Below are 17,529 nucleotides of genomic sequence, written 5' to 3'. Positions count from 1 at the left end.
TGTATGAAAATATGATATATATAATATAATATAAATATATAATATATAATATAAAACAATATTTTGTTTAAAGAAATATATTCAAGTATTTATTTCCTCATCTTTTACATTCAGTGTTGAAATAGCGGCGTTGATTACCGATCTGACTAACTTTGCTCTTGTTTTCGCCATTTCCAATCCTTTGGAAAGTAAATTCTGAGAGATTGGAATTCCACCTATATTAAATTTATTATCATTATTTTGATGTATAATTCAAGAACCATTAAATCTATTAAATTATGCAAAGCCATTAAAATATAAATAATCTACAGTATTTTACACTGTATTTTAATATACAATACACACCAGGTTTATGTACGTAACACATTTTTTCCTTATCGTCCATCACAATAGAAAATTTTCCTGATGACAAATCTTCCTCATCATCTGTTGGATCAGCTACTAATAATTGTCTGCAACGTAAAGAGATTAATCAAAGATGAACTACACGTGAATATCTATTATACTGAACCAAAACTGACTTTTCAAATACTGCGAATGATGTAGAAATTGGTAATGTTCTTACAGTAAACTTCTTTCTATTTTTTGGATTTACGATAGTTAGTGCTGTCTCTTTAGTGTAATTCACCTCAGGTAAGGTCACTGCAAGATAAATTCTTTTATGAAATACAGAAAAATAACTGAACACAGACATTATATATTATAACAGTATGTACACATGTGACGTACACGTTTTAAGAGCTGCCATCAATGCTCCAGTACAAGCATCTATAACTGAACCATTGTAATTCAGACATAGGATATCACAGTATAATACCCATACTAATTTACTTTTACAGATGCAAAGATCTTTTAAGTCAAGTGCTGCTGAGTTACTCAAAATAATATCTATCGATTTAGAGAGCACCTGTGCCTGTTCGCTCGGTGGGCCTGGACGAAACTTTGAAGAACAGAGAGGAGATAATTCCACATTTGGTACTATGTAACCGTGATCCGGAGTGTCTGCTTTCGGTGCCGCCAATTCCTAAAATAGCACAATGTAAATCATATTATCAGTGAAATAAAGCAACTTTCAGTTAAAATAAATAAAGAAAAATAGATAGTTTGTTATAAAATACTATATAAATTATTTAAAAAACATCAAACTTTATATATCTCATATATATATTTGAAGAGATATAAAAATACAGAGTGCTTTCCATTTGGTGACACAAGTAGATGTTCTATTTTTGTTTTTACTTGTGATATGTCAAGAAAGATGTTACAGAATAATGTTCGTGTCGACTTTGTTACTCATAGAATCTCAGAAAAAATAGAATGACATTTGTGTCACCTTGTGATGCTAATACTTGTTTTTTCCAATTTAAATTAACTTTAATCTCAGTTTAACTTATATTATCTGTTTATCTTCTAATTTGTAGAACTTCTCAAAAAAAAGAGGAAGAATAAATTAAACAAAGATTAAAATTAATTTATACTAGTAAAATTTATATTAGTAGAAATGGACATAAATGGAAAGCATCCATACATATACAATGTTGTAACCATACTTACAGCTTTAATACCACAAACTGCAGTTGTGTCACCTAATTTAAATATCGCTGAGCTGTCTGCCTGAACGATTGATGAGACATTTACACTTACTGATCGAAATGACAAAAATTTCCTACCATCTGTCCGAACATTTTGTTCCTGTAAATGCCGGATACTTTATAGAAAAATTCTGTTATGTTTATGTCTTAATTTATTCAATATGTATACAATATTTACCAGATGATCCTGCAAATATTTCACAGGATGGATCGTTCTGAAAAAAAAAAAAATTAAAATGGATATATCAGAGCATCATTCAAAACGAAATAAACATTATAGTTCAATCCTACAAATTTTCCAAGTTAATTACAAATATTTTCTTATCAGAAAAAAATTATTTTTTTGTACTTATAGAAAAAGGATACGAGATTTTCACTAATCATATACTCTGTAATTTATTTAAAAAAATAAGTTATACATATATATATATATATATATATATATATTTAATTCTACACAATTCTATAATCGACAGTATAGAACACGTTTGAGATTATTTTCTTCTGGCTCGAATGCATTCAGATCAGAACAGTGTACAATAGGTTAGTCCGCGTCGCACGTTTCAACATGCTCAACACGCGTTCCAATACGCTCGTGCATGGTGGAAGCATGAGGCCTGTTCTTTTTGGCTGAACTTTTGTACCAGTTCATCTTTCTTCCTTTTCCCTTCAGGAGGAAAGAAGAGGAAGAAAGATGAACAGGTGCAAAAGTTCAGCCAAACAGAACAGGCCTATACGTTCGGGTAGACGCTATTAGCGCTATTTATGTCATTATAAAAGACATTTTACGATTATTATTACTATAATTTATCTAAATGCACTGACTTTAGCCTAAACTTTTATAACTTATCCATATGTAGTAACTGGATTTTATACCAGTCAAAGTAATAGATCCAATATATATTTTGTCAAGAAATAGAAGAATATTATCTCGTAATTACTTTAAAATCGTGTTCAGAGTTTTGCGTCACTTAAAATACTTAATTTTGAAATAATAAATTATATAAAATACTATTGTAATAATTTAAAAAATATAGAATATATTTATTGATGTGGGGGAAAATTATCCCTTTTGGATAATTGGAGGATCTGAACGAAGTAGGTTGGCATGTAACACCGTAATCTAATTTTTTGAAAGATATATAAAGATAAACTCTGAATATTCGGGAGGGCAACAATTGCTCGCAAATTGCGAGTTCTTATATTGTTGATTTAAAATACAAAAATAACCAACAAACAAAGCTATAAATGAGAGCCAGTGCAGATGATCAAGCGCAAGTTTTGTAAATTTTTTTAATCTACAAAACCTAGTTGCACTTGATTATCCGCACTGGCTCTCATTAGCCCTGATATTTGTTAATTTTTTGTATTTTAAAAATTAAGAGTCTGTTTTAATTATTATTATTATTTATTGCTCATTTATTTAATCGCAATTAGATATAATTCCTCTGTTAATTTATCAGTACGCGATAGGACATGGTTAGGCATCAGCTGCTGCGTTCAGCAAAGAAAGCAGTTTTGCAATTATTGTAAAATTCGATTTAATATTATTAGTTTATACATTTAAATCTATATTATTGCATATTTATGAATGCAGTATAGGGGAATACGGGTTTAAAAACAAACTGTCGGCAAAAGTGATGGAGGCTTAAACGATACACATAGGCAATCGATTTGTCGGCAAAAGGTGTCATCTCCATCAGGAGCAAAATAATGGATATTGTTGTGTTGAGATTCACTTCTTCAGAAAGCAATATAGTGCGCGGGTGCATTTTGCGGTTATAGGAAAAAGGCCATCATGTCCTCTCTCGAGTTTCTCTCTGGTAATAATATCGTCTGGTGAATGGTGATACGTGTGTCATTATTAAGTTGCCAGCACTGATAATGTTCGTCCACCGGCGTGTAATCGGGCGTGAGACTCGTTGATGTGATCGTCGTGGCGGACAATAATTTACAGAACGTTACAGAACGTTAGCATGAGTATCGAGAGTATTTGAAATCGCGAGTTCATCTATTTTCTTTTTCCTTCTTTTCTTTTCTTCTCGAGAATTACTACGCGCGGTCGCGAAGAAGCGAGGATAAGGGAGAAGAGCGCGAGAATGAGTCTCAACCTGACGAAGCTATTCTCAAAAAAGAGGAGCGGTCCCCACGTCGACACCGTGGCCGCGGAGATTGGTCTGCCGACTAACGTCTCGCACAAATTTCACGTGAGCAAAAATGCCGAGACCGGGCAGTTGGAGGGTCTGCCAGACCCGTGGATACGCCTGCTCAACACCCAGATCTCCAAGTCGGAGCAGAACGAGCATCCCGATGCTGCTTTGCAGGCCATCAAGTTTTACAATTACTCAATCAAGCGCAAGCCGCAGGATCAGGAAGTCTTCAAACCGTTCGTCACCCAAGACCTGATCGAGGAAGAGTCGCAGGAGATCAACAACATTCTGACAAAGAAGTATCATTTGGACGGGTCTGATGATGATCGCTTAACTTCTGAGAGTTTGACGGACGAGCAGACGTTACCCGAACTACCGCCGAAAGTAAATAAGCCGCTAAAACCTCCGAAACCACCAAAACCACCGAAACCACCGAAACCGGCGCCACGCAAGTGCAACGACAGAGTGGAGAAGAGCCTCACTGAGATACTAGAGGATCTTAACACATATAGGATCAGTAATGATGAGGATGTTCCGCCACGAGAAGAAGAGGAGGAAGAAAATGTTTTGCCAAGCAGAATAGAGGAGAGTCCTATTCTGCGAAGGAAGACGGAGTGTACGGGTGTAAGACTCAGTGATGAACAGGTATATGAGGAACTCAGGGCTATCTGCCAACGCGGAGATCCTAACTTGCGCTTCGAAAGAACTAAAGAGGTAGGCGCCGGTGCCTCCGGAACTGTGTTCAAAGCCACTGATCTTCAGTATAGTCAGAAGGTAGCTGTGAAGGACATAGATTTGTCGAAGCAACCAAAGAAGGAGTTGATATTAACTGAGATCAAGATTCTCAAGGAGTTTCAGCATCCAAATTTGGTTAATTTTCTCGATGCTTACCTTGTGGACGAACATCTTTGGGTAGTTATGGAGCTGCTGGAAGGTGGGCCGCTCACAGACGTCGTTACTGAGACAGTGATGAAGGAAGTTCAAATTGCAGCTGTCTGCAGAGAAGTCCTGAAAGCAATAAGCTTCCTACATACTAGAGGCATTATTCATAGAGACATTAAGTCAGACAATGTGCTGTTGGGAATGAACGGTACAGTAAAAGTAACAGATTTTGGTTTCTGCGCGAATATCGACGGTGATGAGAAACGGCAGACTATGGTTGGCACTCCGTATTGGATGGCGCCAGAAGTAGTAACAAGGAAACAATACGGTAAGAAGGTGGACATCTGGTCGTTAGGTATAATGGCTATTGAAATGATCGAAGGAGAACCACCTTATATGACAGAGACACCATTGAGAGCATTATATTTGATCGCTGCCATTGGTAAACCGTCCATTCCGAGGTGGGACAGCCTCAGTCCGACGTTACAAAATTTCTTGGAGAGATGTCTCGCTGTAGAAGTTGATGAGAGAGCGACTGCTGACGAGTTACTCTCTCATCCGTTCCTAGAAAACTGTGCGGAATTATCTACACTCACTCCACTGATCCGTGCGGCGCAAAGAATTCTCCACAAAACATTTCACTAAATATTTATTTTAAAAACTGTAACATTCATAATATACCATTTCACGATACTTCATTGCTGCTTGTATGTTGCGCTAAATGATGAAAAGAAGATACTTTGTAGTTGAAAGCCTCGAAAGAATTTCGTAATTATTATTACTTCGATTTTAACATCTTAAACTTATTTAACTGCCCTTCGTTTTTATTTCACTATGTTGGTTTATATGTTATAAAACCAAAGTATGATGGTAATACTTGATAGTCATTTTAAGATTATTTTATTCACATAACGTGTTATCGTTTAAACAATTTAAATAATTATTTTTAATACTATTTAATTATATCATGATCATTACTCTTGCAAGATAGTATCGTGAAAATCATTTGCGAAAATGTTTAGGTAAATTTATCGATTTTTGAAACAAGTAGAGTTGCAACGAATATTAGGCTCGGTGTTCTGTCTAATTGGCAACATTTTTACCATTCGGCTGAATACTGAATAGTCTTAATCATAAAAATACTAAAAATGAAAAGAAATTAAATTAAATGGAACTACGAAGTATAGACGATTTCTTTCTATTTATAGAGGCCACAGTGTGCGCTCTTCACAGAAGTAATGAAAATACTAACTTTGCTAAAAGCAAACACTAAACTATACTAATTGTTAGCGGACGAACCTGTTACATTCTATGATAAGCCATTACTTAAGCTTTAATTCTTTGAGTCACAGTTGAATGTGAGATGAATGAACGACTACAATTGGTCAATGTATCTTATGGCTTAAGACTCAAAACTTAGGTAATGGCTCTTTGTAGAAAGCCCATCATACATGCACACGTGCACGGGGGCGCGGTCGGAAGTCGTCGCATTGTTTTTGTAAAAATCGTGCCTAATATTCAGTTATTCGGCATATGGCTTTGTAGAATATTCGGTATTCAATTAGATGCCGAATATTACATCTCTAGAAATGTCATTCACTTTGTTGTGTGCAATATAATTCATGATGAATTAGGATTTTACTCAGGTATTTCCGCTCAATGATACTACGTCGCGATGTGCATTTTACACTATTCAAGTTCAAGTATTCATCAAAACAACAAATGGAATGTTTTAGCTATAGGTAATTGTGAACAGAATGCATTTTATATGCTCTTTTGAAGGATGAGTGGAATTTATACATTTTGAAATATTATATTTTTAGTACTGGTTACAAAAAGTTCATAGTACAGAATATTTTTCTTAAAAAAACTGTACTTATATCAGTGTACAGAACCATCAAGATATCAGAGAGACAAAATCAGTTATATAACTCTGATAATTAATTAATAAAAGTCCCTCTCAAATTTGAAGCTCTTAACTCTTTCCAAGAAAAATAAACAGGATAAGATTCGCACATGTTTGATAATATGAATTGTAAGATAAGTTCTTTGACTATAATTTGTTTGAATTTATAACTTATATAATTTTTTGACTATATTACTTTTAATTCAATTTATTAATCATTTTCAAATTTATAAAAAAAGTTGTACGTTGAAATATTAGTATTAGTATATGAAGTCATTTTGTGCACGAAATCGAATGACACTATTTATTATCGTCAGGCAATGCATTGAAAATTAACTGTTATGAGTTACGTAACGACAACCATCCTACAATGCATTTTTGAATAAAATTATTAAGATGTGCACACACTCACATATACACACACTCATACATCTAACTTTGTAAGACTTTTATTCCTACTTTTATAAAACATATACATTTTTGAAAACTTTTGTATTTTCTAAGAGCGCGATATTGCTCAAACATAATATTCATATAGTTATATTTTTAAATAGTTGATATATGTACATAACTGATATTCAAGTGTTTATAATGTAGTGTGTTTATAATGAACGTGTAATACGTATAAATGATTGGATTATTGTAAAAAGTGAATATTCTATATACTTATCTAGATATTTAAGATGATTTGAGCAATAATATCAAGTATATGAAATCACGACTGTGATAAACGAAAGTTAAGTTGTATTAAATACTTTTATAGAGTATAATTTTTGTGTCTTATTATGTTAAAAATTACCATACATGAAATATCAAGTTGTGACAACAGTTTAAAGTATATAATTATGTTGTAATAATTAACATAAAAGCAAGACAAGTGTTGTCTTCAATCATGTAACATATTAAGTGTCTGCTGACGAGTAAATATATTTAAACAGTATTGTAATCGTTTTCACAATTTGGAATAAAAAATTATTATTTATATATCTTATCAGTTTTGATAAGATATAAGTATTTAAAGTTTTTAAAAAAGATAATTAAAATTAAATGCAAGAAATGCCTTATTAAATAAATACAAATAATTCTAATTAATAATAAGCATAAAAACATCATCAAGCAATAATAATAAAGTTGTGACTATAATAAAAGTTAAATATTTGTACAGAATGTCAATTTATGCTTTCTAAAAAGACATTATGAGATGGTATGATGTGACTTTGAGAACTGCGTATATAATGTAATTGTAATATATTATTTTTCTGTATATGAATATAAGTGGATATTGATACATCCATAAGATATCACGTATTTTAAACAATAAATATTTTATTTAGGAAATGAATATGTTCATTCCATATTATCATTAAACTAACCGAATAATATTTAAATTACAAGTAATATACAAGTGAACCATTTATTGATACATATTTCCAATTAATAAATTAATTAGAAGTAAATTAGGTGCTTTATATTCTATAAATTTTTTAATATTCGGACATAAATTTATATCTAAGTATTTATAATAATATACAACGAAGACATTTATATTTCATACTTTTAACTCAAAAGATATAAATATGATTCCCATGTGTTATATCACAGGGTCAACAATTTGAAGATTTTTACAAAAGTAGACTTACATAAATATTAACATTCTAATTATTATTTACAAGATTTTAAATACAGAATAATGGACACTTATTCTTTATTAATTTTTTGGATACCTAAATTAATTAAAAATTTTTTTAATAATATTAAAAAATTATACTAAAATATTGTAAAAAACATTTAAAAAGATCACAATTAACATTTAATACTTAGATTCGCTTAATGTTGTCACCAATTAATTTACAAATGAAATAAGAATGTGTCCATTTTGGCAGTATAAATACATAAATTATTTTCTTTAGTCAAAGTTTTTGATAACAGAATCATTCGAACTTTACAATGAACAGAGTTATTTGCAAAACACTCATATAAATATATAAATTGTTTTATATTTTTGATTATATATCTAGCACAAAAAATAGAATTAATATTAATTAATTCTTGTGTTTATTTCAAAAACAGCCAGCAATTATATACATTACATATACAAGTTATATTAATATTGAGCTTTCTTCTACTTAAATTCTATTTTTAAAAAAACATAGTAACATATAATTACAAAAACAATAATATTTAACTCTCTTGATGCAAGAAAGCTGTTTTTGCAATAAACACTCTAAACAAGAGATTATTTAGAAATGACTAATATGCATCACGTTTGTACCTCAGTGCTTGTATTCTGCCAGCTGCGAGAAAAATTGGATCCTCTAGTGTTGCTTTTAAAATAGCCAAGAAATTAGCCGCTTGATCCTCGTCAATCGCTCGTCTATCGTACGATAGCTTTACTGACATTTTCGTTATCTTCATTAACGAGGAATCTGCAAGACATTGCAAAAGTATTATTAGTTGCTAGAAAAATTAGTTTGGTATTATCTACAAAATGTTTTTCGCAAAAATTACCCAGTTCTTCGCGTCCCGCGCCTACAGCAAGAATAGCAGTTTGTGGAGGATTTATAATAGCGGAAAACTCTTTGATGCCGAACATTCCCAAATTCGAAATTCTGTATAATAAAATTGTATATATAGTATATACACGTACACATGTGCAAACATACTTTACGTGTATTATCGATCAAGGCTTACGTAAATGTTCCTCCTTGGAACTCGTGTGGTTTGAGCTGTCCCTTCCTCGCTTTTTCGGCTAATTCTCGAATATTTTTAGAAATATCCGTTAAGCTTTTAGTGGCAGTATCGAATACTATTGGAGTAATTAGACCATTTTTTGTCGCAACTGCTACAGACACATCCACTTTTGGAACTCGTACAACCTAAGAGTTATCGATTGTTAATTATGATAATTTAATTGCGTAACTTAACACAATTATATCATAGTAAAGTTAATCGTACTAACCTGTCCATTTTGATACAACGTATTTATATCAGGACATTCAACAAGTGCATGAGCCACAGCCTTGGTAACAAAGTCGTTAACTGACACATTTATATCCTCCGTCTTTAACTTTCCACGAAGCTCGAGTAATTTGTCGATGTTTATATCCATAACTGCGTAAGAGTGTGGTATAGTCCCCTAGAAAAGAAAAATTGCTTCTCGATTAAATTAAATAATTAATTAAATTTTATTACAAATGTTATAATGCCATACCTTCGATTCTCCAAGTCGTTTAGCGATAACAGCACGAATGTTGGATATTTCAATATCTTCGTATGGAGACGGTCGGCCAGATGGAACAGATACCTCTTCTAAACTTGGCGCTTTAACAGCTTCTGGAGGAGGTGCTGTAAAAAAATAGCCATAAAATCAATATTAAATATTGTATAGATGCTCCAAGAAAGACAGTATTATTCCAATATATCATATTTACCAGATTTAGGCGTAACTTTTTTAACATCGTGTATCTGAATGTACGTCAAAACATCGCTCTTCAATAAACGATTCGTACGTCCAGTGCCCTTGATTATTCCAGAACTCAGGCCATATTCTTCCAATAATCTCTTTACCGCTAAACCATACACTCTATACAAAAAATATATTAATTGCAGTACAATTATTTATTTGCAAGAGTATGTTATGTTAAATATGGAAATAATAAATAAATAAAATTAATTTAACTATATAAATTATCTAAAAAATTAATACATACTGCTCACTTGAAGGTGGTTTTGCATCAGCTGGTGCGGTTGGTTTAGTAGGACTTGTTGCAGGTGTTGCTGATTCAGTTGATGTCGGGATAACAGCTTGTTTCCAGTCCATTCCTTTTTCAACCACAACAGCTATCAACTGTCCAATTTGTACTTGAGATCCTTCTGGAATCTAATAAATAATATTAATTAATCTAAGAAAGAACCGTAATGTAGAATTTTTTATCATTAATGATTAAATATGTACAAGAATTTTTGCGAGTACTCCTTCTTCCTCCAATTCAAAGGACATGACGGCTTTGTCTGTCTGTATGTCTGCTAATGCATCACCCGGCTGTATTTCATCACCTTCCTGCTTCAGCCACTTTACAATTGTACCTGTTGTCATAGTTGGCGACAAGGCAGGCATGGCAATGTTTTGTCTGAAAATAAATAAAATATTTAGAAACAGATTCTGAAAATGTTAACTGTTGATTTGTAAGCGTATAAATGTAGAAGCATTATATACATTCAGCATTATTTTAAAGTTATTTTCTAATATATTAAAGGAACTAAATGTGTAAATATGTGAGCATTATTTTAACATTACTTGAAAGCACAGTATATTTATTAAAGAATCATACTGGCCGGGTGGTGGTTCAGCTTTCGTAACAGGCGGGCTTGCCTCAGTAGAGGATGGTGCTGCTGAAGAAGCTTCTGCTAGACCAGCTGGTATTTCTACCGTTTTCCAATCTTCATCAGCCTCCACAGTGAGAGCTATCATAGTTCCTACTTTAATATCTTTTGTTCCTTCAGGCACCTAATAAACAATATGTTGAATAATTTAGATATAATCTACACAATTTGATTGATTCGTTGCTAAGCTACATACGATTATCTTCGCCATCACACCTTCATCGTCAAATTCCATTGTGACAATGGCTTTGTCAGTCTGAATTTCCGCAATAGCGTCGCCAGGCTCAATCTTATCACCTTCCTTTTTTAACCATTTCACTATGGTGCCACTTTCCATAGTAGGTGATAATGATGGCATCGACAATTTTTTTCCCATTACTGAAAACAAATGTCTCTATGTTCATCTTCATAAATTAAAACTTTTATTATTATAAATTTGCAATAAATATAGATATGTAGTTGAGTAAAATTTTTTTTTTCTGCAAAGCAATGTTCAAATAAGAAAATCGCTGGAAAGAGAAATTATGCTGAAATGATTGCAAACAGATTGAATGCTAGGTATCACGTGAAAATTAAAAAATTGATTGCATAATCAGAAAGATGCGAAAATTTGTTTATCGAGCGCAGCGAAAGACTTAATTTATGACTGTCAGGCATTTGTTTTCAACACTTTCGTTTAACGTTCGTATCGTAAACGAGATAATTTTATCTCTCACAGATATTTTCATAAAATTTGGTTCACTTTTGGGGAAGTAACCTCAAAAAATCGACTAACTTTGCAAGAAAAAAAATCATAGTTTTTGAATAAATGTCGTACCATCGAGAATAGTGCTGGTGTGAAAACATAATCGTTGATACTTTAAGGGTACAGGGACGCGAAGCGCTATGGGATTAGCGTACTTCAATGACAGGTGCACGAACTTGGACCTCAATATGTGCGCCATTTTTATGGTCAGGCAAGGCAATGATCGGACCATCAGCCATCAGCCCGTAGATTGACAAACTGCCGCGATTTGCCTGCGAGCCGTGACCTCAAATGACCTTAATCTTTCGTGCTACGTGTTTATCAGTTCCTGAAAATTTTTGCACTTAAAACGAGATAGATATATAATAGGGCATTGAAGAGGGAGAAAGCAATAAGATTCAGAATGCACAAAAGTAAGCAACTGGTACCAAAACTGGTTCTAAAACTGGTTTTAAAATTATATCAAGTATTATATATTAAGTCCTCGGTTTCTACAAATTTATTCACACATAATTTATTTTTTCCTCAACGGTTTTCTCGTTGAAAAAAGAAAAAGAACGTTAAATTTAAAAACTTACCATGACTGATTCACAATCAGTCGTGGTATCTTTGTTTAAATTTATGATAAAATAATTGGAAGATTCAATAATAATAAAACGATCTTGTTCTATCATTAATTATCTAATTAAGCTAATTTAATATCTATTAAATTTTATTTTAATTCAATAAAGATCCTTATTTTTTTTTAAGACTTATTTTTTTTTTGTTGGATTGAGGATGAAAAAATAGGCCTTCGCCGTTTTTGCTCGCCATACGATTTTTATTTCATCGTTATAACAATAACAGTTTTCTTTCCCGTGTTAATTCACATAGTGTTTCTATTAATAATATTCTGCGATATTTCGCGTTGCATCGCTTACACGACTCGTATAAATTACGAGAATTTACCGGTGCGAGGGTTTGAAATTGGCGGCGATCGCCTATACCGCAATTATCGATACTATCGATCGCGCGCGCTTGCGATTCTCGAAGTTGTTATTTGACTTAATGGTGGACTTTTGCAAAGTACGTCGCGGTTGCAAAAGGTAGCCGGTGTTTCTCCGATTTCTTTAACCGGGCGTGCCGTTATATCATGCACGATTATGTACAGGAAATTATACGTGCTATACAATGATACGTGCGTATGTATATATGTGTGTCGCGCGTGTAGATTATATCGTTATAAAAACTTATTGCTAAGAGCTCGGGAGTGTGTGTATGTTAAGTAAGAGTCAAGTTGGAGGACGCATAAAGGAGCTGGTTACGGTCACAATTATCCCTCCAGTATCGGCGGTGAGTCAGTTTTTTTGATGAAATTATAATTTCTTCATTAGAGTTTTGGATTAGACTCTGCGGACCTAAATGATTTTTTTCTGAACCAGTAGTTTTTATATATGTATTTAAATATTGTATAAATGTATATACAAATACGTATATATAAATCATAAAATTTTTCAGTATCCAGCATCGGGTGAAATGTCGTGGATGTTATAATAAGACCGGTGGTGAGTTTACATAATTAGTAATAAAATTATTATAATTTCTTTATTATTAGATCTTAATTAGACTTTGCTGATCTAATATTTTTTTGGATCAGTATTTATATATATATATATATACATATATATAATATTTAATATATCATTATGATATACAATAATAATACAATATATTATTATATATAATTATATTATTGTACAATACATTACATATTATATATGTAATAATAAATTATGTATTATAGCAATATATATAAATAATATTATATATATATATATATTTATATACTGAATGTAAATTACATATACATTTAAGATTGTGTCCAAAATTGCACCTCTGCGCTGGAAGGATACAATAATAATATTAAAAGATGAAGTAATATCGCGATATATTAAGTTCAACTTGAAAAATCAAGCCAAACTAATTAAAAGTAATGTAAGATATATATATCGTATATAATCGTTTTTTCCGTAATTTCTACTTTTACATATAACAAATGCTCCAGCGTATCCTGCATCGATCGGTACGGCGATTCTTTTTAATTGACGATTATTTAATCGCTCGTGATAGGAATTTGGCACTCTTCTCTTATGTGTGACAACTGCTCTAAACATTAAAACGCCATACTACAATGGCCCATGAAAAATCGTGTATATAACGCTAATAGCAACGGGCGCTTCAGAAGCGTATGTATCGTGAATTTCTTACAATCTAGTTTACATGGTAATTCACACACTTGCTTTTGTCGCCAAGTTCGGCGAATAAAATCTAGAAAGGCTCGATTTTAGCGCGATTGTTTTCTTTAATGGCTATAATGGGCTTTCTACTACAATAAGCTATTACTAAGCTTTAAGTCTTGAGACTTCTGGATAGTCATCACATATTGAATCAGTTAGAAGTGAGAAATGACATGTTAATTTTATGTTATGTGTCCAATAAAGTAAACAATTTTAATAAAACAAAATAACGAGATCGCTTTAAAACATTTTGAAAATAAAATGAACGAAAACTATTATCTTATCCTCCCCTGACAGTCAGTAAATAATCGTAAAAATTGATAAAAGACACGTAAAAGTGAAAATAGGCTACGCACGTGTATTGACTAAAAGTACTTGACGTGTCTTTTATCATTTTTTATGAATTTTAATTGTCATCAGGGGAGATAAGGATAGCTTTCGTCTATTTTTACAATTGTTTTAAAACAATCTCATCATTTTGTTTCAAATTGTTTTCATTTACAAATGGCACATAATAACAATTAAAGTGGCATTTCTCATTTCTGACGTCACGACTCATTATGGCTATGATGACTACTGAAGAGCCTTAAGTCATATATAAGAAATTGATCGATCACAGTTGAATGTGAAAAGAATACTCGACAAAAGAATGATCGGTCAATTTTTTATAGGCTTTCCACAATAAATCATTATTCAAGCTTTAAATTTTAAGTTGTAAGAAATTGGTCAATTATAGTCAATTATTTTTCTTACATTCAACTGTGATTGATTAATTTGTTATGGCTTAAGATTTAAACTTAGATAATGATTAATGTAGAAAACCTATTACGGTTCAAGACTTAAAGCTTAGGTAATAGCTTATTATAGAAAGCCCATTTCATTTCCAATTTCGTTTCATTGCATGCTTGACGCGTTACAACCGCATACTTTTTTTGTTTGTCGCCGCTAAAATGAAGAATCTTGCCGCGCCGTTAAATCTAATGGTATACCACTTCGCTCACAGACACTTCGGCGAGGATACGCAAGTCTCGTCCGTCGACATATTATATATAAAAGTTTGTCTCGTGAAAATGATTGTACGTAAAACGGGAAAGGACATAACGATATCCAAACCAGATTTTCAGTCGGGTGGGTTTTACAGTCTCTTATACTTACAAATACGCGATACGATTTGAAAACTTTCGAAAAAGAACTTTCGATCTGCGAAGAGACGCGGTAAAGGTTTCTCCAAAGCCGGAATATATCGCCCGGAAGCGTATTAGATTAGTCGCGCGGATAAGGTCTGACGTTCGCCAGATTTGTTATTTAACGGCCGAACGCCTGAATTAGTAAAAAATGACAGTAAGTCGCGATGTTGTTCGATTTAGTGCTTAAAAAGAGATGAGCTCCGTTTGATAATGCATTGACAGTCCTTTCTATCGCGCAGTTGCCGTCTGCGCTTTCCTCATACGCTTTTTCGTGTGTACTTGTACGTTACGAGCTCTTACCATATATAACAAATAATGACAACTACTTATATTACCGTATTATTTAGTCGATCATTATATACAATGCAATCAGTGCGCAAATAAAAAGCACTTCCTCAGTATGTTGCACGAACTTCCGTTTTCTTAACTAGTCGTTGAGAAAAAAGTTCCTCCCTCTTTTTATTTTCTTTTTCTTCTTTCTTGTTCTTGGTGTTGGCAGTAGTTTTGTGCTTCTGTTTGTATTCTTGGAACGATGCTTAGGAATAGAAGTTTTCTCTTTGCTGATAAAGCGGTAAAGGAGCCACTGGCGAGAGATCCTCATCGTCCAAGCTTGATTCAGTTTTCAGGGGAAGCGTTGCTAGAGCTTTCACTATTGGTGAACGAGAGACATGATGAAGCAATTATAAATAATAAATTAGTACGTTTATTGAAAATGAAGTCTTGTTATCTTCAAAGCTTTTACTATTTTATATATTTTTATTTATTATCATTTATATCTCGACTATTCCTGTGAATTATCGTTTTTTACACACAATAGTTATTCTATTTCAATAAACGTATATTGATGGAAGTAATATTGCGGTTGTATCTGCTTAGCTTGATCGGAGGAAAAAAATAGGAGAAAAAAAAACGAAGGAAAAAAAGATGAAAAAACAAACCTGAAAATGATAATGTGACGTGCGTGTCCTATAAGGAGGGATGGAGTAAGCATGTCGATCAGTGTGCCTGGTTACCTATATACACACAAGCACAAAACAATCCAAACAACAATTCATACTTCCTAAGACGAGACTGTATTCGCTGTCTTGAACGAAAGCCATTAATAAAATCGTATCAAAATAGCATATAACTCAAGTAATACATGCGTGTTCGCATCTGTGAGAAGATCACGAGAATGTATGCGCAATATAATGTAAATCGCTCAAACCGAATGAATAATTGACAATGACGTCAAATCGAGCGTCAAATGCTTCTGTAAAGGGCGTTTTACAATGCGTCACAAACACTCTGTCCCCAATGCTTTGTGATGACCTATCAGAATTGCGTCAATACTAATTATTGACACTTTTGATTGACTGTCGCGAAGGATTGCTACTGGTGACGAGGTGTTTGCGATGTATTATAGAACACCGTTAAGCGATGGAAAAATAAAAATCATTGTACCAGCAATATAGAAAATGTGAAACTGCACTCATCATTGATCGAGCGTGGTAAAGAAATTTTTTTTTCTTTTTGAAAGCTAAACGAAACGAACATGCTGCCATAGCTGTACGTAAAAACGATTACAATCATGCAGCGATCGTACTTGGAGTGTTATCGACACGTACCCGCTACCATTTTACTTTTCTCCATTACTTGCTTCGCCAGTATCTGATTAAGTTGGAGAATGTGTTCCCTCTGCCGTTTTTCTTCCACTACTTTGCGTTTCAAGGTGTCTGATTTTTCTACGTTAGAATCATCGTCTGAAATCAGATGCATATTTACAAAATATTTTTGTAATTATTGTCACAAAAAATGGTAAATAATTGGAGAAAAAAAATATCGCATACCACCTCCTTCCGGTGCAGTCACGGTTGTCTCTGAGAGCATTTTCCTAATTGCTTCCGCCTTCTTTAAGCGTTGCTCTTGTTCTTCTGCTGTTAGCTCCGGCGTCTGGAAAAATAATAACATATATGATATAACAAAAATATAATAACATATATTTTTTTAGAGTTCAATTAATTCAATTTAATTTAATTTATTGAATAATGATTCAATTATATTATTTATACATATAATTCTCCAATATATATCGAAGAATTCTATACAAATAATAAAATAAAATATATTATCTTTTTCACGATACAAATTCCTAACATATAATTTTTCCGATTTTTAAATTTAAAGAAATTAATGAGTACAAATTATAAATACCTGCTCAGGAATATATCTCTCGGGAATAACAATTTTATTAGGCGTGCCTAACAGCTGGTCTATAGTACTCTCGTTATACTTCAACTCCTTGTGACTTAACGTTGATCGGACCACGTCAGGGGCGTTTATCCTGGGTCTGAGCGCTCTTTCCATGTCCAGATCGTCCCTGGCTCTACCCATGCCCTAGAAATTATCAAAGATTCTCGTAACGTATA

General features: G+C 32.8%; 4 protein-coding genes across 6 annotated transcripts in view; 1 reads left to right on the top strand and 3 right to left on the bottom strand.

Moving 5' to 3' along the window:
* Nucleotides 1-81: 81 nt before the first annotated feature.
* Nucleotides 82-1,809, bottom strand: LOC108758557 (exosome complex component RRP43; the record flags this gene model as incomplete). Its single annotated transcript, XM_018503558.1, has 6 exons — nt 82-215; nt 346-452; nt 522-642; nt 730-1,024; nt 1,555-1,692; nt 1,771-1,809. Coding segments are annotated over 6 exons (834 nt in total), but the record flags the coding sequence as incomplete, so codon positions are not given.
* Nucleotides 1,810-3,403: 1,594 nt separating this feature from the next.
* On the top strand, nt 3,404-5,433 carry LOC108758699 (serine/threonine-protein kinase PAK 1). Its single transcript, XM_083287349.1, has one exon. The coding sequence runs from the start codon at nt 3,692-3,694 to the stop codon at nt 5,267-5,269; it is 1,578 nt and encodes a 525-aa protein (XP_083143475.1). The 5' UTR covers nt 3,404-3,691; the 3' UTR covers nt 5,270-5,433.
* A 3,242-nt stretch (nt 5,434-8,675) lies between these two features.
* Nucleotides 8,676-11,958, bottom strand: LOC108758702 (dihydrolipoyllysine-residue acetyltransferase component of pyruvate dehydrogenase complex, mitochondrial). The gene is made up of 11 exons (XM_018503779.1): nt 11,731-11,958; nt 11,110-11,291; nt 10,862-11,037; nt 10,486-10,660; nt 10,241-10,410; nt 9,962-10,113; nt 9,742-9,875; nt 9,490-9,666; nt 9,222-9,406; nt 9,039-9,139; nt 8,676-8,956 (listed from the first exon to the last, which is right to left on the bottom strand). Exons 1-11 carry the CDS (start codon nt 11,888-11,890, stop codon nt 8,781-8,783), a joined length of 1,788 nt encoding a protein of 595 aa, XP_018359281.1. The 5' UTR covers nt 11,891-11,958; the 3' UTR covers nt 8,676-8,780.
* Nucleotides 11,959-14,719: 2,761 nt separating this feature from the next.
* Nucleotides 14,720-17,529, bottom strand: part of LOC108758801 (uncharacterized) — a 107,161-nt gene continuing 104,351 nt past the window's right edge. For 2 of the 3 annotated variants that reach the window (XM_018503932.1, XM_018503933.1), the window contains 4 exons: nt 17,315-17,497; nt 16,951-17,053; nt 16,729-16,863; nt 15,658-15,770 (listed from right to left, as the gene is read on the bottom strand). In XM_018503932.1, the coding sequence (XP_018359434.1) occupies nt 15,658-15,770; nt 16,729-16,863; nt 16,951-17,053; nt 17,315-17,497 (534 nt within the window). Of the gene's footprint in view, nt 15,771-16,728; nt 16,864-16,950; nt 17,054-17,314; nt 17,498-17,529 lie in introns of all 3 variants that reach the window. The other variant, XM_018503931.1, reaches the window with a different exon arrangement.

This window comes from Trachymyrmex cornetzi, unplaced genomic scaffold (genome assembly GCF_001594075.2).
Source record: "Trachymyrmex cornetzi isolate Tcor2-1 unplaced genomic scaffold, Tcor1.1 scaffold16, whole genome shotgun sequence".
NCBI lineage: Eukaryota > Metazoa > Arthropoda > Insecta > Hymenoptera > Formicidae > Trachymyrmex > Trachymyrmex cornetzi.
The sequence above is the reverse complement of the archived record's forward strand: the minus strand, read 5'-3'. Positions and strand labels throughout refer to the sequence as shown.

Excerpts from the sequence above, each read along its gene's own strand:
- LOC108758699 (XM_083287349.1), top strand. The coding sequence starts at position 3,692 with ATGAGTCTCAACCTGACGAAGCTATTCTCAAAAAAGAGGAGCGGTCCC.
- LOC108758702 (XM_018503779.1), bottom strand. The coding sequence starts at position 11,890 with ATGGTCCGATCATTGCCTTGCCTGACCATAAAAATGGCGCACATATTG. Across the intron at positions 11,292-11,730 it reads CACCAGCACTATTCTCGATG|TAATGGGAAAAAAATTGTCG; the intron begins GTACGACATTTA and ends ATTTGTTTTCAG. Across the intron at positions 10,411-10,485 it reads GAGTACTCGCAAAAATTCTT|ATTCCAGAAGGATCTCAAGT; the intron begins GTACATATTTAA and ends ATTATTTATTAG.